The sequence below is a fragment of the Pygocentrus nattereri genome, chromosome 18 (genome assembly GCF_015220715.1).
Source record: "Pygocentrus nattereri isolate fPygNat1 chromosome 18, fPygNat1.pri, whole genome shotgun sequence".
Classification (NCBI taxonomy): Eukaryota; Metazoa; Chordata; class Actinopteri; order Characiformes; family Serrasalmidae; genus Pygocentrus; species Pygocentrus nattereri.
Window position 1 is genome coordinate 8,896,086 of NC_051228.1, and position 16,816 is coordinate 8,912,901.

The following is a 16,816-nucleotide window of genomic DNA, read 5'->3' on the forward strand; positions in this document are numbered from 1 at the left end:
TTGTGTGTTATATTAGTGCGTTTTACCACGATTTTATCATCACCAACGTTAATTCAGAAGACACGTGTAGGTTCACTGGTCATTTTGGATGGTCAATAAAAAGTCTGTATTTGGTGGTAGGCATTGTGACCCCTGGTTCCTATCACCACCACTGTAAGTACACTGTAAGTTTAATTACAATTACACATCAAATCACCCTGAATGACTTTGCTTGCATATTAACCACTGAAGACATTCAGGATCTGTGGAATTCCCATTTAAAACCCCTTTTGCCTGCTGCGCAGTGGTTGTTTGACCAGAGGAGGCCGCCATTTGACTGCACAATAACAGCCTCCTCTGCAGAGGAGCTGAAGCAGCCCATGCGAAAGAATCTTCTTGAAATCCTCCAGAAAAAGGAGATCCAATCTCGACGCTCCATCTGTATTCTTTCTTTTAAATATAAAGCACATGCTGATAGTTAACACATGTTTCTGTTTGGTGAAGCTAAATCCCCATTTTTGCCATCGGCTGAGTCTGGCATGCATATCTACCCACCGTTAAACACCGGAGGGAAAGAATTACATCATGCAGAGACTGAAAAAGCCAGCCTTCCATCACTGAAGACTGGTATCGGCCAACCTGCATATTTCGTGGATGTCCTCATTAGGTTAGGAATAGTTTTCATTGTTTGGATGCACTGCTGAACATTTCCTTTTAAAGTAGTGGTAACATGCTATAGCAGCATTGTTGAAGGCCAACATGTGAAGACTATGTGAAGTCATTCAGAACACTCTGTTGCTGTGTCGATCCATAGAATCACATACAGAAGCAATGGGCTTGAGGGTATCTTGATTTATCGAGTGTCCCTGTTATAAAATCCAGCATTCAACTGGAGTTAGAGTGGATCAGATGTACTGTGAATGAAAACAAATATTTGAAAGGGGCACTAAAATGAAAAAATTAGCTGTTGATATTGTTATCTACAGAAGTCTGCAGAGGCCATGAGCTGTTGCTCTAATTTTCTGCATTGTTAACTTGAGATAATGAGTCAGTTTAGTCAATATCATGTGATCTTTAGTTAATTTCATGTGATCTCTATATTATGTCAAGAAAACAACTTTCGTTATCTCAAGATAACAAAATAACTTGTATTTCAAGATAACATCTTTGTTATCTTGAGATAACAAGAAAGTTCACTTGTTATCTTGAGAGATAACAAGATAAGTAACTTGTTATGTCAAGAAAACAAAATAACTTGTATTTCAAGATAACATCTCTGCAAGAAAGGTTACTTGTTATCTTGAGATAACAAGATAAGTACCTTGTTATTTTAAGAAAACAACTGTAATCTTGAGATAACAAGACTATTAACTCATTATCTCAAGATAACAACCTTGTTTTAACAAAGAGATAAACAAGATAACAACTTTTTAGTTAGTTAACTCATCATGTCAAGATAACAAATGTTATCTTGAAATAACAAGTTATTTTGATATCGCGAGATAACAAAAGCTGTTTTGTTGCAATAATGAGTTTATAATCTTGGTATCCCGAGATAACAAATATCATCTTGAAATAACAAGTTAGTTACCTTATTGTCTCAAGATAATAAAGATGTTGTCTTGAAATAATTAGTTATTTTGTTATCTCGAGAAAACACAAGCTGTTTTCTTGAGATAACGAGTTTATTATCTTGTTATCTCAAGATAACAAAGATGTCATCTTGAAATAATGAGTTAGTTATCTTGTTATATCAAAGTTGTGATCTTAAGATCTTTTTTTAGTTCTTAGATCTTAAGATTATTTTTTAGTTTGTTTACCTTCCAGCTGGCTAAAGAAGAAGAAAGCCAGACAGCTAATGTTATTGCTAAGAACTACAGGAGGGACCCCCCATGGCTCGCATGAAATGTTTGGGTAATGCATGCTGGGTATTGTAGTGAGAAAACACTGATGGGTGAAAACACAATAAGGAGGCCAAATTGTGAGTTCTGTCAAAGTGATGAGGCTCAGGGATGCATTGCTGTGCTACATAATGTTTCAAGGCATATTAAATGCAAATTTTAAACCATAAAGCCCAACTAAAGCCATGCATTACTGCGGAGAAGATATCATCTGACTCATCAGAGTATGGCCGGGTACATGCGTAGAGATGAATAAACGTCTGAAGTAGGCTATGAAAGAGATTTAAGGCTTCCTGTGACATGGCAGTTTTTAGCGTTTATAATTCCATATTTAACTAATTAACTAACTATGGTTTAGATATTTGTCCCATTCATTATTGCATAAATGATGGAAGACCTTACTCGAAGGCTTGCATAACTTCCCCTCATTAACCGTAGACCTACTTCTCAGGATGACTGCATTCTCAGAATTACTGCTCCAGCCTGTCACCTCCTTGCCTTAAACCCAAGAATCAATGGTCCTGCCAGAAGACTGAGAGCTCCTGTAAACAGCATTGCCAATGTTCCTCTTGGCCTCGGTGGCTTTTCTTTTTCCTGCTTGTTGCTTTCAAATGACTTCTTTCAGTTTTCCCCCTATAGCCTCTTCCGCTCAGCTCTAAACAGAGCTCAACATGTCTACTGTCACTCCTTCTCTCCGGTGCTCTGAATTTACACATAAATCAGTCATCGAGGTCTAAACAAAGTCGTTCAGCCTGGTGTGATGTGAAATGGTGCATTGTGGAGAAACGTACAGACCAGAGGTGGTGATGTCTCCAACACAAACATATCAATTTTATTTACTATCGGAAACAACCAGAACAAACATGTACATTCTTGTAACGTGTGGTATTGATGATGAGGCGGACGCATAAGCTGAGAGAAGCGAGATTTGGGGCAAATCCATAATCAGGGTCTAGACAGTCCAGGGTCAAGGAGCCAACACAGAGAGCTCGGGGAACAGACATGACAAAAAAGGAACAGGATAAAAGCAAAAACAGAGAACAGAAAACACAACAGAGGCTTGCAGATACAACAAACAATACAGTACACTACAAAGTATACACTACAAATACCAGCAACCTTATAGGGGAAAACACAGGGCTTAAATACAGGAACAGGTAACAAGACACAGGTGGACAACACAGGTTGAGAACAATCAAGGGTGGAGTCTAGAAACAAGGGGGCAGGACTGGGATGAAAAACATGGAGGACTGGGAGGGGCCAATCGTGACAATTCTAAGTTTTTGTAATGTTAATGATGGAAAGCAGAAAGACCTTTGGGCCTTGTTCACCAACCATTCTTAAGAAGTCATTTATTCTTAAAACCGACTTACGCAGTTTTCCTGAAAATTCTGACGTTCGCCAATGTTCCCTTCTTTGGGACTTGTTCTTTGGTAAAACCAGAATTTACACACACATCAAGACCTTTTCTTAGGGCCTTTCTCAAGAACACATTTAAGAATAAACTAGATATTGGTGAATGAGGCCCAGCGTTCCTTGGTCCTACTTTTCCTTACAGCGCCATGCCTGTACCACTCTGCCATGAATGTATTTTAAATAATACATTAATACATTGTTAATAATTAGGCCAAAGCCTGATCTCCCCGGTCTCAGAACTATCATAAGACAGTGTTTCAGGCATCAGGAAACATGCCATGCAATAACTTTCTGTAAGGGGAGCTTTTAGCAGCATTAAACACTTGAGACATGTGGTTTCTATCACCATGGTGAACAATTCTGACTCTGTCAGATATGTTGAATGACTTTGTTTATGCCTTATTAATATTGTTATGAGCACTTTTAAAAAAATTGGTGGAGTTCCCCTTTTATAATGCAGATGAATCACATTTGGAATTCATTTAAGCTAATTATTCATATGAGATTTTATGTTTTCATCCTCATTAGCAGCACTTCAAAGGCCTTGTTTGGCATACTGGCGTAATGCTGGGCCCTAGTTTTAGTTTCGTGTAGTCAGTTCACTACAAAAATAGACCAGAGATAAATAAATTTACCTTAGCAACAGAGAGCTACATTCAAACAGCACTAGAAGGACAAAGAATCAATAATGTGATCAGATTACAATAAAGGGGATTCACACCCATTTTTAAAAAATGTATGCATAAATCAGTCACTGAGATGTGAAATGCTCCATTCTTGAGAAAATTGTTCACAGTGGGGGTGATGGGAACCAGGGGTCCCGATGTCCATAAGACCAAAACAGCAATTTTGTTTGATCCATCAGTGAGCCTACACAGGTCTCCTGTGTGTTTATATTTAATATAGTGGTAAATCTAGAAACAAAAGCTTTTACTGGGGCTACTTTGCCTTGTAACACCTTACATTTAGCTCTCCGCCCTTAATGGATTTTAAAAAGTACATTTTAACCCAAACCTATCCTAAAACAATGTTGGGCATCAGGCAGCTTAATCATACCCCCACTGTGAACAGTTCTGCCTCTTTTAAGTTTCTCTAGATCGGAGCATTTCTCATCAAACCTCCCTGACTTATGGAGAAAATTGGGAAAAATCGGTGAAATTGCCCTTTAAACATGAACGCGATGAGAAGGCAGCTGACTTCACAAACACCCTGAGCTTTCTAACACGACGTGCAGCAGGTGAGTTAGCGGCAGCCAAAGACCGAGACGACCAATCAGAAGTTGCGCTGCTCGTCCCTACGTCCAATCAGATCGCTTGTAGTGGCGTCACCAACGCGTAGGGCTTTCCCCCCGCCCCCCTCCCGCTCCGAAAACAGCCAATCAGACGCGAAGGTCGGCTGGTTTCCGAAGCGCACACGAGCGAACTCTCCGAGTTTCAGTTAAGTCGCGCGAGCTGCGGAGACCGTTTACTCCGGTGAGAAGGTGAGTGTGAGCTGGAGCCGCTTTAGCCGCTTTTTAGTCATTTTTAAGCTGTTTTACTTCAGGACATTAGAGTTACTCGTCTGTACGTTTTTCGTGAGAATAATGTATTTATACAGCTTGGAGCAAATCTGTCCTCAGCCCGCCTGCGCTGTCCGTTTTTTTCTGACAGGCGTTTTAAATGAGGTGGAAACGTTCAGCTGACAGACCCATAAAAGTGGGTGGGAAGTGAAGAAAGTTTGACACACGAACAGGTTTTGTCGTGTTTACTATCGAGTGTCTGTCAAGAAGTCAGTGAAGGTGAAGTCAGTTTCTCATTCGCCAGCTTCTTGTTCGAATTTCCCCGTTCCACCTTAAACGGTGCAGCAGTTACGGTCTGGCGCCTCAGACTTCATGCACCACAATAGAACTGCTGCACCATTTAAGGTGGAACGGGGGAATTCGAAGAAGAAGCTGGCAAATGGGAAGCCAGCTTAAGCCTCGTGTGGTCTGTTACTCGGTGAGAGAAGTGTTGCAGCGCGTTTGTTCTTCAGGAAGTTCACACAGACAGAGGTGGAGGGTGTGTCAGGCCTGTGAGGACGTGAGGTAACTGTACCGTTGCACAGCGTGGAACCGTTTAACGGAGATTATAGAAGTGATATGCTAATGAAATTAAACCATAAACCGGGCAGAAGTTATCTGGACGTGCGGCACAGCCCGGTGTGGTTAGTCTGTGGCAAGTCAGTCTGAAAAGTGTCCAAACATAGTAGGTTACATGAGTGATGAACTGTTTAATATCAGTTTATATGATGTGAGTAGTTATTTTTCCTCAGGTACATGTAATGTTAGTGGATCTGTGCCTTAAACTGTAGTTCCTGTTTCTTTTGATGTGTTTACTTCCCTTATGTTACATCACTGAGAGCATCTGAACTGATGTGTGATTGGTCACCTCTGACTGTTCAAGTTAGTCATTTTATTCTAAACATGAAGGAGCCTTAAAAGAGCAGTAGCCCCTGACTAACTTCACTTCCTATGCTGACCGTTGCTGAACGTACTAAGAAGTGCCACTGAAATAGTCTTCTACAAGTTACTCACTGCCTAGACACTTTTACTTCTGTTCAAGGCATTATTTCACCAAAGCAACCATGCTTTTACTTGGCTATGGGTTTAGGCTACTCTACACACCTCTGTTTCCTAATTGTATGTCATTAAAATATCACTTTTGCTTTTGTGAGGATTTAGGAAGAAAGTGGAATGATGTGTGTTGTGTAGCAGGTTGGTTGCCCAGGTCATTGTCCAGTCTTGAGCAAATTCTGAAGAAGAAAAACATGGTTAAGCATAGTTTAAAACCCACTGGCTTAATAGTCTAATTATAAGTAATTTCCGTAATTTTGACGGATAATGGAAAGCTGCTGTTGAGGTATTTAGTCCCTCAATTTTGTAATTAGATTGCAGTTTTTTTACTCACTGGTGGTGAGTATGCTTTATGTGAGCCTTATGAGAGGATGTTCAAAGACATGGTATTTGTAGACGAGGTCAGGGCTCGGTTTAAACCGGGTGTTGGTTCATCATCTCAATCCTTGATGTGTCAAACCCATTTCAGCATTAAGTGAGGTGTGGTCAGGCATCCACCCAGGTGGAGTTTGTGCTAAACATCAGGTGGGCAGGTGAGGCTGCAGATGTCTTTAGAGAAAGTGCCTGAAATCAACACCAGCCACTTTAAGCTCTTAAACTGGTGATTTGATGACAAGCTTTTGGCTGTTGGACAAGTTAGGTTAGCCTTACTTTTGAAGACGTTGATAATGTTCACCAAGGTCAGCAAGGTGCCAGATGAACTCCAAATAGCAGTGGAAAATGCTGTTAGTTCCCAAGAACAAAATGCAGATGATATCCTCCTACCTCAAGTCTTTAATCAGTATTACAGAGCACTCGTGTGTTTTGCAGATGTTTTGAAGGTGCTCTCTGTTCGGGAATATCCTCCGTGGCTTATCAGGCCGTGCTGGAAGCCTATGTCCAAATTTGTGTTTGGGTCAACACAATAGTTTTGCTGTGCTGAGGTCTTGTGTGGTCATGTGTGCAGTCCAGAGCTGGTAAACATTAAACAGTAGAATGATTTCACATGGAGCTGAAAGTCCAACCCAGTTAAAGCGCCCAGCTGCTCTTTTGACTGGAACACATGATTCATAAATAGATGCAAATAGTTCTGGTAGCTCACCCCTGTCCTCATTTGCAATGATTTAGCTCTCTGCAATTTGCATTACTTTCAACTCGATTGCTATGTGGAATTAGGTAATTCCAGCAGAAAAAGTTAGCAACGTGCCAGTCATCCGTAACCTGCTATTTTTGGCAGATTTGTATTTTTGGCTTCGTCCTTAGACCGGCGCTAGGGGTTGGTTATTATTACCATTACTGATTCCATTTCTTCCTCCTGCAGAAATGTTGCTGTTATTCCCTTTAGGCCTCATAACTTGTGAGCTCAACCAACGTTTTTTCCCTGCAGTCTTCAGAGTTTGCAAGTTTTCCAGGGTGTGCCTTTGGCACCACGTCTGCTTTCTACTCAGGAGGAGCCAATTGTAGTTGACAGAGTGAACATGCCAGCCTTCACACTGTTCTGCATTGTTTATGTCCATGGTGACAGACATAGAGTCCTTTATTACACACACCTCCCTGAGAAGAGCATATGCTGTACGGAAGTGTAGAACTGTTTTCCAGGTGCAGAAACAATATATTACACTTTAGGCCATAGCTAGACTTGGTTTCCTTATGGAAAAATGGTCACTATACCTACTACATAGCAAGAAATGAATCTTCTGTCTTTAGTGCTTGAGATGCAGATTTCTTGTCTGTCTTGTTTTAGTTCTGTCCTTCTCCACTTTTACTACTTGTTTAAACGATTTACCTCCAAAGCCACATTCCCAAGATAATACCATGGGTCGTGTTTCAGGGTATTCTGTAGCCTTAATTGTAGGACTATGTTAAGCCACTTAACTTCTCTCTTCTCTAATTGCATGTGGCTTCTTGCATGGGAGTGTTCTCAGAGGCTCTGCGGAGCTTGGTGCTTATCAGTTGCTCGATATCTCACACTGAATAGCCTGTTGCAGAGCAACAACAGTCCTATCTAGTTTGGATCAACTGAGGGGAAGCCAGGCTGGATAATTACTCAGTTACTGAAAGTTTTTGTTTCCTCAGTAAACCCAGGGCATGTGGCTGCAGGCATTGGAAAACATGTTCATTCATTTTGCTCTTTACGGTACTGAACACGTTCTCAAACAAGGCCTTTGGTTGGACTCCACCCTTGCAGGAAGAGCAGTGACAAACGAAACCGCTGTATGAGGAACCAGAGCTTTCTTGTAAGCTGCAAGGTCAACTCATGATCCCCTGACATGGTGAACAGGGAAAACAAAGTGAGGTGAAAAGAAAAATGTAAAAATATAAAGAAAGATTCATGCTTGTATGCTGTATATTCTGCGCTGTTATGTAATCTTGCTTAGTCTTGCCTAGGTTCTAAGTCTCATGCTGTGAGCCCATTCTGCTTTTCAAATGGACCTCTAACTAATCAGAGACAAATGCCCAGTCCTGACTTTTCTTCACCTCAAAGTCATGATGTTGAAGGCATGCTTATCAGAGGAGCATCTGGTACACTATACCACTCCCAAAAAGCAGGGACATGGAAAATGTGCCATCAAAGAGTTTCTGTATGCAATAAACATGTTATTTTCTTCCAGTAAAACCTTGTCCAGGACTTAATTATTACAAATTGTGTGTTTTCATTGGAAGTCCTGCTTAGTACAGGCCTAGGTTTTATCTTTTGTCAGAAAACCAGCCCACAAGACACTGAGTCTGAGATATTGTGTGCTTGAATGCCAGTGAGGAGGGAAAGAGCGTAGGGTTTATTTCTAAAACAATCATAATCACCTCTGTGGAATAATTCCTGAGACCCCCAGCCTCTAATCCTCTCCCTCTGGAATGTTTATGTCCGGACTATGCTGGATTTTCTGGGGGTTCCTCCTTAACAACAGTGGCCTTGCTCTGCCAAGGTTCCTAAAATACTTGTCTGCATGCATTCCCCACTACCCAGCACAATATAAATAGGTAAAAGAGTTCTGTTATAGCCAATGTCATAACCTGTAACTTTAATACTTGTTTCAGTTCCTGTTTTGTTTGTCTCTCTAAGTTTAATAGGTCATTTTCGTTGCATCCATTTTTACAGTCTTTGTTCATACTGTATTTAGTTTTACTGCCTTGATGTGCATGTTTTGCACTGAATTCCAGGTGGAATAGTGTAGTTAGTGCAGCTGTTTGGATGTTTAGAGTTCTGCGCTGCTCATAAATTTTTCTGGCAATATCTGTCTGAATATTGCTGTTGTCTCAACTTCAAGTGCTGCTTCCAAGGATACACAGGACCTCATCCAAACTGTGCATATCAGTTCTCCCCGCAGGCCTTTGTGGATGAGAGTGCCGAACTGTCAAACATACTTCTGTAGATCATGTTGTATTTGTCCACTTCTGCCTGCGTTTTGTTATTGCTAGAGAATAAATGAACAGGATACGTGACCTCGCTGAACATCTCTGACCAAGGTCTCATTACGACAGCCTAATGAAACTCTTTCCTTTTGCTCAACAGGCTGTGAGTTGGACTTTTTGAAGTGCCTGATCTGTGCCACAGAGAACCATGAGCAGCAATTACAGTGTGTCCCTGATTGGACCCTCCCCCTGGGGCTTCAGACTGCAGGGGGGCAAGGACTTCAGCATGCCCCTCACTGTCTCCAAAGTGAGTACCTAACTCATACATTTCCAGCTTTCCTTTGCTCATAAACGATGTGGAAATCATATTTCCCTCGTTATTCCAGAGGTTATTCCCTCGTTATTCATCTTAGTGTTAGTATGCTGCCTCCTAAATGAGATGTCTATTATTAGCACATGATAACACATTGTACTCTCTCAACCTGCACACGCACACTCGAACTCACGCACTCAGTTCCATGATGTCCAGTGTACAGGAATGACAGACATGCTCCCCAAGCTATCTAGCTGTTGGGTGATGATAGAGACACTACCAGATATCCTATTATGCAGCTCACGCTCACTTAAACCTCTGCTGGCTCTTCGAATACCCTGTGGCCCCTCTGTAACTCTCTCTCTCTCTCTTTATATCTTTCCCCTCATACCATTTTTATCTCCCATATCCATCCTGTAAGAACAGTATTAGCCTGTTCCCAGAAAAGTGAGATACTGAGGTACATTTGTAATTTCGCGAAGTCCCCAGGTGCTACATGGAAGGACTATAAAAAGCTTCGTGGCGCACTGATCCTACTAATTCAAACTGGATTTGAGAGTTTAATGTATCCTATAGGGCTGTACTCAGTATAGAGCCAGAAACTGTGTTACAAAGGGCTTTCTGGGAGGAAAGTGTTTGTGTTTGTACTTGTGTCTGTCTGTTAGTCAGTCCATTTTCATGGGAAATGAGGCATGCCAAAGTGAGATGGAAGGCAAGCAAGCCTGTCAACAGAGGCAGCACAGGAACTCCTCTGGATCAGCGTGCTCTCTTTGCTGATGTGGAGAGGCTACGTCTGAAGAATATCTGTCTGGGAGCTCTGCTGCTATAAATCCAAGTGCAGGCCTGGCAGCCAGCGCTAGCTGGCCCAGGTTGAGTGTGAGGTTGCTGGCATGGTCTTTCTCAGTGAAGAATGGGCTCTGTGATGAATGGCTAGACTACAGTCATGCTGGGGTTACAGTATTTGTATCTGGACAGTTTTGGAGGATTTCTCTTAGCCACACTGATACCGTGGCTGCTAGGGATCTGACTGAACCTGTAAGCTCTGTGATCCTTCAGCTTTATGGTCTGTAATATGAAGTGGCAGATTTTACCTACAGAAACATCTATCAGTGGAAGTTTTTTACGAGATGCAGGGGGAAGACAGTGGGAGAGAGACATGGAATATGTATGTATGTTTGATTATATGTATCTGGTCGAATGTCTGCTTCCTTCCTGGGATAGTTGGACTTCTTTTGAAGGAAGCTTTAGGCAATTACACATAGAAGGCTCACCCAGTTGGTCCTCCTAAAAGATCTTCTTCACCCTTCTCAGAAAGCCTTGTTTTAAAATGTGGTCAGTGCCACAAATAGAGGACACCCACTGGCTCCTGGAGTCATGGCTATAAGCTTTTTTATGGGAGAATTATTGGTCACTGGGCGAGGAGTAGATGCACTTAGCCTTGTATGCCATATGCACATCATAGTGTTTGGACACAAGAAAGAAAGCACAAGCAAGCACATGTTCTCCCAACCTTTAGGACAGCACCTTATTACACCAAACCACAAGCACACTGCTTGTATTCAGCTTGGCTAGATGCCATATTTAGTGATGCCTTGGCAGAGCAGAGAAACGGGTTATCTCTGGTGAAAGTATTTTCAGACCTCTTGTTTTCAAGAGGTCTTCAAATGGGCTTTAACGTTGTTGTGTTGTTCTCAGGCATGAGGATAGATTGCTCCCGTCACAGATGGAGTGGAGAGGTGTGCGTTGATGTGGTTGCAAATGTGTGAGCGCCAGGACTTGCATGCCTGCTACCATCCTGCAGACGTCTGAAGTGGTTTCATGGTTCAGAACGTCCACCCCATAACTGTACAAGGACACGTGGAGCCGTGCAGGCAGGACTGTGACGCACATGAATAGTGCCCACCGCAGCATGACCCTATGGGAGATAATGGTTCTTCCTGTCAGAGGAAGTTATTTATACTCTGCAAGCAGCCAAGAAGGGGGAGAGATGGAGAGCCGCTGACACCAAGCTGCTGGTAGGGAGCATAATCTTTAGTGGAAAAGTGAAAAAGAAATGGAACGAGCTGATATTTTATTTCATTTCTTGTCACTATTGCCTTATATGGTCTGGTGGTGCGTAAAGTATTTCAGCTTGGGGGGAAATGATCTCGGGTTGCTTTCTGAATCGCACAGAAGGATTTTTCTTTTACATAACGCATCTGAGCCGCTCCCTTGCCTTCATGCCCCTATGCTACAGTACCCACCATGGTGTTGAATTATGTCAACGTTTGAAGGGCCTGTATTCTCAGGGTGATGGATGAGTGGAGCCACACCCTGAATGTGTTATGGCCTGAAGCACATGCCTCATTCTCACAAACACTCATAAACCACTAACAACCATGCCAAGCCAGAAGAAACTGCCAGGTTTAGTGGGTATACAGTTCTCAGCCTTGTACTGATCTAATTACGACTTGATTTCAGCTCAAAGAGAAACAGCATTGTGGGAGTGGAGATAATCTTTACAGCCAGATAGTTTTGTGACGGTTCTGTCGCTTGAAACAAGATATATTTACAGAAGACTGATTGAAAATTTGTAACCGAATCAACTTCTCTGTGTAGCATTGGCTTACTCGGCCCCAGAGGCCTGTCTAAGTTACAGACAGCAAAAGGAAGAGATAAGAGTCTTTGATTTATTACACAGCTAAGCCAATATGACTAGAGGGTTGGGACATCAAAAACAAAAAACTCGAGTCATGTAAATGCAGGGGATATGACTTAATCATTGCCATGCTGCTGTAACACTGCTTGTCTGAAGTAGGGGCCCCTCAAAGCTTCCTTAAAGAATTAAGGCAGGCACTAAAAGCAGTGAGCTACGCAAATATGGTAGTTCTTGACAATCTTTCAGAAGTGTTTTTTAGGGCACACTGCTCTCTTTTCCCCCAAAGCCTATAAAGCGAATCTCTGTGTCAACAAACAGCCTTCAGCGTGCTGTAGCTGATTGTTTGAGTCACTTTGCATCAGTTCTCTGCAGGCTTGGGCCAGCAGAGGCATTGCTTCTTCCCAGCCTGCCTCTGCATGTTAAGATAGGCTCTTTTTCATCCACGCAAAACCACTGCTAATCCCGTCATGACTGGGAACAGTGCGGAGAGAGACATATGCTGCAGCTCCAAGAGCAACAGCGGCAGAACACTGCTACTTCCATGAGCTCAGGCCTGCTCCATGCTCCACAGAGCTTTCTTTGTTTCCCAGTTCTGGAATCTGAACCTAGGCCCTAAAAGTGGCAAATAGTTAGGAAGCAGTTGATGGAGGCAGGTACCTGGCTTTCTTCCACAAAGAGATCAATGTGTAATATCTAGGGACAGATGAGGGCTAAGACTGAGCCTTCCTGGTAGCTTATTGTTATGGATTGATGGGGGTGGGAAGTAATGGGAAATGCAAGGCTCTCCAGAAGGGAAGTCTGGAAATCAACTGTCTGTTGTGAGTCAGCAGTGTGGTGGCAGATGGGTAAGAGGGGGAAAAAAGAGCAATAACTTCTGGTAAAAGCATTTATGAAAAAAAGCGATAAAAAAAATATAGACACAATATGTAAAATGTTATGATGTGTGCAAACACATTCTGTAATCTATCTTCATTTTGTTTTGTTTGTCTAAGTGTACTCATTTAAAGTGAAATAAAAAGACAAATGAACTCTGTTTAAAACAGAAGTAATGGTAATATTTAATTAAGCTCCATAGCCTGGCATGGAATGTGTTCAGACGAACCGCTGTAGTAACTGATTCTGGATCAGCTCCACCAGGTGATGTCAGGCCAGTAGGCCAATACCTGAATATTTGTGTAGCACGGATTACTATCACTGTATGGAGAACTGAAAAATACAAAGGAGCAGAAGGAGAGGAAAGTCAGTGGTCCAGTTTCTCCTTTTTTTTATTTCAATGGTAACAGGAAGAGCTCAGTAGAACCCTCATTTTTCATGCTGCTGTGTTAATGCATAGCCCCCTGCCACACTTATCCCAGCATAGGGCCTGTGTAACTTCCTGGGGGAACCCTGAATTTCTGCTGTGTTCACCTCACTGTCAGCCAAATCAAAAATCAGTAAAATAAACACAGAAAAGCAAATACGTTTTCCTGGAGATTGAGCAAACTATGCAACATATAAGACCAAAAATTAGGCCTTTACGTAGGGGTGGGCAACATGAGTATATTATTGTAATCGCAATAAATTACACCACAGTATGCTTTTGAGAGCGTATTGTGGATATCTTCACTACTTATAGAACAGTGAACTGCATGTTGTTATTACAAATAAAATATATTAAATCATAGGCTCCAGCACCCCCCCGCGACCCTGACGGAGAAGCGGCTTAGAAAATGGATGGATGGATGGATGGATGGATGGATGGATGGATGGATGGATGGATGGATGGAAGTCATGTTTTATTTACTGCAGCACAGTAAAATAAGAATTATAAAAAATGCCATTAAAAATAAGTTTTAGTTTTTGACAGTATTTTTAAAAATGTTCCTGGTCCATTTTGTCTGTTGCAAACCTCATAAAAACTAAACATTGCTATACGTATTGTTTATCGTGCAAATGACAAAGTGCAAAGTGATGTTGTATTTTGGATATATCGCCCACCTCTATTTTTCCATGCAGTTATTTGTCACTAACTGTGGATTTTTGCCCTTTCACTTGAGTCTGAAGGCAGCATGAATCTGTTCATTAACATAGTGGCTTGAAAAACAAATCGGTATTTCATTAGATCAGTGGTCACCAACTCTCCCTCTGCAGCTTTCCTGCAGAGATTAGTTAAATCAAAAATGCTGCCTCTTCACTACCTAACACCAGTGTTTCTGATCCAGCCAGTCAGCTGGAGCGGGGGTGGCTGAGTGTGGTTGGAACATGACTCCGCAGGAAGGTAGATCTCCAGGACCAGGGTTGGTGACCACTGCGCTAGACCCTTCCAGTGTCGTAAAACGTTCAGTGCCATGAATATGTAGAACGGTCAGTGAACGTTCAGGAATTCCTAATTATGTTATTAAAAGTTTTGTGTGTTCCAGTCTAAGAACATTAGAACATAAGAAGAGCATTGCGCCATTGCTAACCTTTTCCAATAATAAAGATGAGATGGATGCCAAGACCCAACAGTACAAGCAGACCGTAACCCTGATGGGAATAGAGACTTGAACAAATGTGTCTGGACACTTTAGTGGTTATTCCCTCCGTCATAGATAATTCCGTATTCATTTAAGCTCTAATCTATCAACGCTGTTTTTTTCCTCATCCCCTTTTTTTCATTCTCAGACATGACAGCAATGCTCTATTTCGAGGGCTCTTTGTCAGCTGGAGAATGTCTGAGAGTGCTATTTCTGTAGAGAGTGCATTACGGGGCAGAGCAGAGAGGATTCTCGTCTGAGCTCCCATGGCTGGATGCTCTCTCATCGTGTTTGCGTTTGCATGACTGCGGGGAGGCCATTGACCTGCCTGCTGAGGAGACGAGATTTGTTTGTTGTTTCACGTCCTTCTCTCAAGTTTTCAAAACACATTAAATTTGCAGAGAAAGTGGGACAGTTCAAACTGTGATAGCCTGAACTATGTGTTAGCCTACAGCATGCTACCAGTCTTGCCTTGTCTTTCCAGAACGTGTATGTGAGTTGTTTTTTCTGTACTGGGTCTCTCTCCATGAAGTTAGGATAGTATCACAGTGTAGGCCTTGTAAATCACATAGCCTAATGAAGCTGGGTCAAGAACTCTTGAATGTAAATCTGTGTGTTGTAGTTTGTCACTAAAACCCCAGAGAAAACAGACACAAATGAGAAGAGTAAAGCCCAAAGCTCAAATTAAAGCATTAAATCACAACAAAGAAGATTAGAAAGCTGTTTATTTAAGATGCTTATCCATAATTACCAGAGAACATTTCTGCTACATTTGCTTAAGTGGTCTGAAAAGGTTTTGTTTAAATAAGAGGCCTAATTTGGATAAAATCAAATTATCCTTAAGCTAAAGAAGTACATTTCATGATTGTTGCACTCATTTAGCAGCACAAGTATTGTAATGGGCTTTTTTTATAGTCCCTCTGGTCTGTTCCACTCCAGATAAGTGTTACCAAGACAATTACAACAAATATACGTGACGTGTATATAATGAGCTTAGTGTTGTTTCCTGAAAATAGTTTTTTTTGTGACTTCCTGATTTTCTTTGGGCTTATTGCTTGAGGGAGTGTCTGATATTGAGTGATGGATTAACATGATATGTTATTATACGCCTCTCAACAGACTTTATCTGGTCAAGGCTTGTCTTTGTCAACAGGGAGGAATTTAACCATGATTCCAGGAGTGTTGTGAAACATCTAGCAAAAGTGGTATATGTGTAGCGATGCTTTTGTTATGCAGCTATCAGAACCTGAAGATGTTGCGAAAGCTGCTAGGATTATTCTGAAAGCACCAGACCTGTGTAAACAGACTGATGGTGCAGATTTTGCTGCCTGGCATATGGTCCAGCTGACAGCTGTGCAGTGGTGGCGATTAGGAGAGGAAGGAAACGGTAGGTGTCCATTCTTCCCCCGTTTTCATAACATAAGCACCGTTCCTTTACAAGAACTCTCGATCACACAAGCTCATCTGGAGTCCTGATTGGCGCGTCATTAATTACAGCCTCAGATGAAAGGAAGTTTCTTACTCAACTTCTCTTATGGTTGGGTAGAGTTTCCCTGTCATTCTGAGTCAGCCCAGGGTCACTCCTTTGTGTTTGTGTATTTCCGGCCTGGCCCCTCCCCTTCATAACGTCCCATTCCTCCAGATTTCTCTCAGCTGGACATTTGATACCCATGCTGAACAAATACACACTAATTTTAGCTGCCTGCTGGGCTAAATCCTGTGTTTACTCATGGGTGCTCTCTTACCTTCACCTCTTATTCTGGCCTTTCTTATGGTTGGAATGCTTTTGTGCTGCATGCCCATGCTGTTAGTGCATATGATTGGATCACACACATGTGAGGCGTGTTTGCGTGTTGCGTGAGTGAGAGATGATTGCGGGTAGCAAATCCATTTAGAACAACAATACATTGCATAAGCTGGGGGCTTTAAAAGAACAGGAAAGGAGCTCTGTGATGAATGGTTTCCAATGGGCTGCGGGTCGTATCAACCTCAAATTTCCAGAGGACTGGTTTGGCTGATCTTGGTCCTGGAGGATTCCATAAAATTCCTTAAACGGTTCTGTGGACTGGAGTATTTCAGCATAATACAATAGACCTTCATACAGTCAGACTTGCAGCTGCTGCGGCTGCTCAATAGATCTAAAGCTTACAATCA

The 16,816-nt window shown here is 42.0% G+C and overlaps 1 protein-coding gene and 1 long non-coding RNA gene across 9 annotated transcripts in view; one reads left to right on the forward strand and one right to left on the reverse strand.

Annotated features, from left to right (window-relative positions):
* Nucleotides 1–4,678: 4,678 nt before the first annotated feature.
* pdlim5b (PDZ and LIM domain 5b) overlaps nt 4,679–16,816 on the forward strand; it is a 61,105-nt gene continuing 48,967 nt past the window's right edge. For 6 of the 7 annotated variants that reach the window (XM_017710739.2, XM_017710741.2, XM_017710742.2 and 3 more), the window contains exons 1-2: nt 4,679–4,776; nt 9,377–9,523. In XM_017710739.2, the coding sequence (XP_017566228.1) occupies nt 9,425–9,523 (99 nt within the window). In that variant the 5' untranslated portion in view covers nt 4,679–4,776; nt 9,377–9,424. Of the gene's footprint in view, nt 4,777–5,219; nt 5,359–9,376; nt 9,524–16,816 lie in introns of those variants that run through there. The other variant, XM_017710740.2, reaches the window with a different exon arrangement.
* LOC108435136 lies at nt 4,880–6,960 on the reverse strand. Of its 2 annotated transcripts, XR_001858422.2 has the most exons (3): nt 6,538–6,960; nt 6,221–6,450; nt 4,880–6,065 (listed from the first exon to the last, which is right to left on the reverse strand). It is a non-coding gene; the product is annotated as an uncharacterized LOC108435136 (long non-coding RNA). The 2 variants fall into 2 exon arrangements; XR_005131803.1 differs by having other exon boundaries at nt 6,221–6,960.